The 5,484-nt window shown below is 33.4% G+C and overlaps 1 protein-coding gene across 1 annotated transcript in view; it reads left to right on the forward strand.

The window, feature by feature from the left end:
- The window catches only part of LOC107704840 (netrin receptor UNC5C-like), an 89,788-nt gene that overhangs the window by 1,832 nt on the left and 82,472 nt on the right, over window positions 1-5,484 (forward strand). The window contains exon 4 of the mRNA XM_016507865.1: window positions 467-570. Coding sequence (XP_016363351.1) covers window positions 467-570 — 104 coding nt within the window. The remainder of the gene's footprint in view (window positions 1-466; window positions 571-5,484) is intronic.

The following is a 5,484-nucleotide window of genomic DNA, read 5'->3' on the forward strand; positions in this document are numbered from 1 at the left end:
ACACACACACAGAGACAAACCAACAGGGAAAAATAGATATTTACACCCACACGTGAACATTATGAGATAATAAAGCGAACGAATAGCACAAATGTTTGCTTTGTCCTGAGAATATGGCAGATATGAGCGTCATTCACACGTCCTGTGAGCTGTTCTCTTCACCGGTGTGAAGAAACCAATCACACACACTGTCAACTGCACACAAAACATCACAATGAGATGAAAATTAGATGAAATCCAGTGCAATAATAAATTCTGCGCTACTTATTATTATGTGGAGTGCAAAAGTCGGAGAGAGCATCTGTTATTTTTTCCATTTAAACCTGGAAATAAATTGCTTTTTTGTTTTTTTGTTTTTTTTTTAAATAAAATGACCATGTGAAATGTAAGAAATATTCGGTGCTATTTCTAGGTGACTAATGAAGTGTAAGTAAATGAGCCGTGTCTTTGTCTCCATTCTTCACAGTCTTGAGGAAGACGTTTGAGCAGGAACCCTTGGGGAAGGAGGTGTCACTCGAACAGGAAGTGCTGCTGCAGTGCCGCCCACCCGAGGGCATACCGCCTGCTGAGGTAGTCTCACACACACACACACACACACACACACACTCTCTCTCTCTCGCTTGCGTGTGTCAATACCATACAGATCAGCTTTGCCTATAGGGATGAATGTCAAGCTCTATCCTGTGTTGCCAGCTGTCAAACTATTTTTTTATAATTAAATTAACTAATTAACATGTTAAACTGACAGCTCATATTCATATTAGTAGGGTACAACAGGGCTGAAGGCATACTTTAAGAAAAATGTGCTTTTCTATACTCTTAGAAAAATATATATGTTTTTATTAAACATTGATGGAGCAACAGATTTTGTGTGAAAATAAATGATAAAAGTGGTTTGTTTTGTTTAAAAAATAGTGCTGGGCAACGTTTAATCGCGATTAATCGCATCCAAAATAAAGGTTTTTGTGTACATAATATATGTGTGTGTACTTTGTATATTTATTATGTATACAGTATATAAATACACACACATGCATGTATATATTTAAGAAAAATATGTTATGTTTATATATTAAATATATTTCGATACAATCTAAATTATATGAATATAAATATATACATGTAGATATTTTCAATATATATACTGTATGTGTGTCTTTATATATACATAATAAATATACACAGTACACACACAAATATTATGTAAGCAAAAACTTTTATTTTGGATGCGAATCGTGATTAATCATTGCCCAGCACTATTAAAAATTGTATAAATGTATGAGGTGGCGAGATGAGCTTTTTTATCCCACACACGCAGTATTTATACAAGTACTTTAGCTAAAGCAACATGTTTTTAATAATATCTAAGTTTCTTGTTCAAAACAACCACTCTACTTTCAAAATAGAAAACTTTAAATGTATTATTCAAAATGAAAACAAAAGTCTTAGACACTTGTTGCTGTCAGACTTTGTGGATCATGTTCATATGTTAATATGATGAACTAGGCCCTTTGCCTAGTTATTCTGCGAGGACACCTGTGTGAACTTGAGCAAAACTGACTTCATACATCCATGAAAAATGACCCTGAGAGCAGCTGGTTAAATATCACTCGGAAATGTGAAGCTTGTTGTGAGAAAAGCTTGCACATCATTTGAATGCAGATTCCACTTTTTTTTAAATAATGCATTATGGTCTGAATGTTTTTTGTGATACTGTACACTATGTGTGTATGCAAAGCTTGTTTATGTCTTTCTGGAGTGTCAGTTCCACTGAAATCTAAGGTCTCATGAACTGTTTAAAAATAGAGAAGAAGTGTGAAAGTACACTGTAAATGGAGGAAAGAAAAACACACTAACCTGACTGACTGATTTACTGTCTAACAGCTTTGACATGTTTTGCATGATCTTAAAAACTTTTAAATATAAAGGCTTCCACTTAAATTAAAAAAATTAATTTTGACAAATATGAATTTATAAATATATAATTCTATATATATTTTTTTATATATATACATTTGTAATTATTTTATGGTATGTTTTTTGAGTGAAAATTATGAGTTGAACAAGATAGTACAGGAAAATCTGTTACTATTTGATTTATTTTAATAATTTTTTATAGTTTTAATAATTTCCAAAAACAGAAAAATATTATTTGAACTGTATATTACAGGAAAATCAATTATTAAATAGACAAATTCATTAATTTTGTCACTTTCAATTATTTTATTAATGTAAAGTTAATAAAATAATTATTTTTATAATTCATTTCAATCTTTGTCATTTTTTCTTTTTATATTTATTATGTTTTTAAATATTTTTGTAACCATAATAATGATTAAAACATAAAAGGATGAGTTGAACCGAAGAGTGCAGAAAAATCAGTCATTAAATAAAATTATAAAATGATTAATTTTGTACTTATTAATTATTTTAATTATTTTAATTTTAATAATTAAAACCAGAACAGAAAAGGATGAGTTGAACAAGGTAGTACAGGAAAATCTGTTACAATTTATTTTATTTTAATCATTTTTATAGTTTTAATAATTAAATAAACAGAAAATATTATTTGAACTGTATATTACAGGAAAATCAATTATTATATTGATAAATTCATTAATTTAGTCACTTTTAATTATTTTATTAATGTACATTTTTATAATTGTGATAATTAAAAACAGAATAGGATGATTTGAACCAGATAACACAGGAAAATCAGTCAAGTTAATAAAATTATTATTTTTATAATTCATTTTCATCTTTGTCTTTTTTTAAATTTTATATTTATTATGTTTTTAAATATTTTTTATAGCCATAATAATGATTAAAACATAAAAGGATGAGTTAAACCGGAGAGTGCAGGAAAATCAGTTATTAAATAAAATTATAACATGATTCATTTTGTACTTATTAATTATTTTAATTTTAATAATTAAAACCAGAACAGAAAAGGATGAGTTGAACAAGATATACATGTATACACCTCAGCATGCACCTCATGAAGTTGGAGTGTTGAAAAAGCTTAAATATCAGAGAGTTTTTATTTTTTCATTTGTATTTTTTCATCATCATTCCTATCAGTGTTCCTTCAGAATTTTGACTTTCCTGTTTCTCCACAATGTGGACGGTGTGTGTGCTGCTGAATGCTGTAGTTGTGTGTATGTAGTGTATACGCATGTGGAGTTTGTCTGTCATCATACAGTACGTGTGTTCAGAGCCGTCAGAGTCGTTTCTGCTCCTGGCTTTGACCCGAAGGTCAAGGGTTCCCAGAAGACCCGTAAACGACAGCTGCGGCTCCCAGAGGACACTTCACACACAAACACACACACACACTCATTCGGGGCCGAGTAAGATGAGATGTGAAGAAGAGCCATGTGAGTTCCACCGAGTGCTGCAATATCTCTCTGTTCCGCTCGCTGACTCCGTCTAGACTGAAAAACCTCCGTCCTGTCCCTGCATGTTCCCGGAGGGCACTGGGAACACCGTGACCTGGTCAGGATATACATTTTCATGTAAATATCATTTGCTTTTTCTGAACAATGCGAGCGAGTGACCTCTGTCACCTCCGGGCGTATGTTCTGAACACCCACAGCGTGAGCCGTGGCCATTAGGGAGCCGGAACGGTCTGAAATAACAGTGCAGAAAGACGAGAACCGGCCAATCACAGAGCCCTCATTAAAATCACACTGTTTCCATGGCGATAGCATATAATATACATAGAGGTTAACCTGGACACACCGGCGGGCCATAGTTACAGACCAAAGACCACTACTTTATACAGTCACAATTATATTCTTGCCCTCTGACACACTCACATACACACACACACACAAACACACACACACACACACACACACATGTGTAAAGCATAATACAGTGGCAGGAGTTTATATACTGAGGGAGCTATATTTATACGATGAATGGTGTGCTATTCATAACATCCGTAAAATCTGCAGAAACCATCAGGACGCGGTGGGAAACACACATGCAGATACACTTGAAGCACTCTAGAGACACACACACACACACACACACACACACACTATTGAGACTCCAACTGTATTTCATACGAATGTTGTTGAAGCTTCTCTGTAACTGTGGCTTTCTAAGTTCCCAGATACTCACAATTTAAAGTAGTTTAAGTAATTTAAACAGTCAAGCTGCACTTTTCATAAATATATGGTTCATTCTCAGGAACGCTGCCATTTTCTGTCCCTGTAATCACCCGGGAAAATTATAGATACTTAGTCACTTAGTCTGTTCAAAGATTTTTTTTTATTTTAATGAAAGCCTCTTCTGCTCACACAGGCTGCATTTATTTGGTCAAAATACAGTAAAATCAGTATTATTGTGAAATATTATTACAATTTAAAAAAACTGTTTTCTATTTGAATATATTGTAAAATATAATTGATTCCTGTGATCAAAGCTGAATTTTCAGCATCATGACCCCAGTCTTCAGTGTCACATGATCTTTCAGAAATCATTCGAATATGCTGCTTTTTTGTCAGGATTCTCTGATAAAATCAAAAAAAGTTCAAGCAGCATTTTTAATAGAAAGAATCAGCATTTATTAGAAATAGAAATATTTAACATTACATGTGTCTTTACTATCACTTTTGATTAATTTAATATGTCCTTACTGAATAAAAGTTTTAATTTCCATTAAAAGAAATCTTACTGACCCCAAACTTTTGAACGATAGTGTGTATTATATCATTTTTAAGTATTTGTTTTTGCTTTTAATGAACTTAAAATTTCATTCTTTCACTGTCTTTTTTTCATCTAAAATGCTCTATGCATTTTCTTAGTTAAAGGGTTAGTTCACCCAAAAATTAAAATTAGCCCACAAATTACTCACCCTCAAGTCATCCTAGGTGTATATGACTTTCTTCTTTCAGACGAATCCAGTCGGAGTTATATTAAAAATTGTCTTTGATCTTTCAAGCTGTTTAATGCCACTCAGTGGGTGTTGCATGCATCAGTCCAAAAGAAGTTAAATAAAAAGTGCACATCCATAAAAAAAAAGTGTCTCACATGGCTCCGGGGGGTGAACAAAGGCCTCCTGTAGCGAATCGATGCGTTTTTGTTAGAAAAATATCCATATTCAAAACGTAATAATCACTTTAATGTCGCTTGCACCAACAGTCCTACACGGAAGCAGTTCCGAGCAGATGACGTATGAGGTCAGCGTTGCGCATGCGCCGCTCAGAAGTGACGCACGCGGAAACGCAGAGGAGAGATCAAAACAAAACAACGGTCACTTATTAGAATTACAAAACGAGGATTTGTAAAGAAGAATGTCGGAGGATTTCGATATAAACCAAGAGGAGACTGGTTTTCCTTTGCTAAAGTAAGGAAACTTTGCTTCCTTTGCTCCTGTTAACAAACGTTGGTTTTCACGAGACTCATACGTCATCCTCCCGGAGCTGCTTCCGTGTACAACTGTTGGCGCAAGCTACATTAAAGTGATTATTACGTTTT

The sequence above is a fragment of the Sinocyclocheilus anshuiensis genome, unplaced genomic scaffold (assembly GCF_001515605.1).
Source record: "Sinocyclocheilus anshuiensis isolate Anshui unplaced genomic scaffold, SAMN03320099.WGS_v1.1 scaffold117, whole genome shotgun sequence".
NCBI lineage: Eukaryota > Metazoa > Chordata > Actinopteri > Cypriniformes > Cyprinidae > Sinocyclocheilus > Sinocyclocheilus anshuiensis.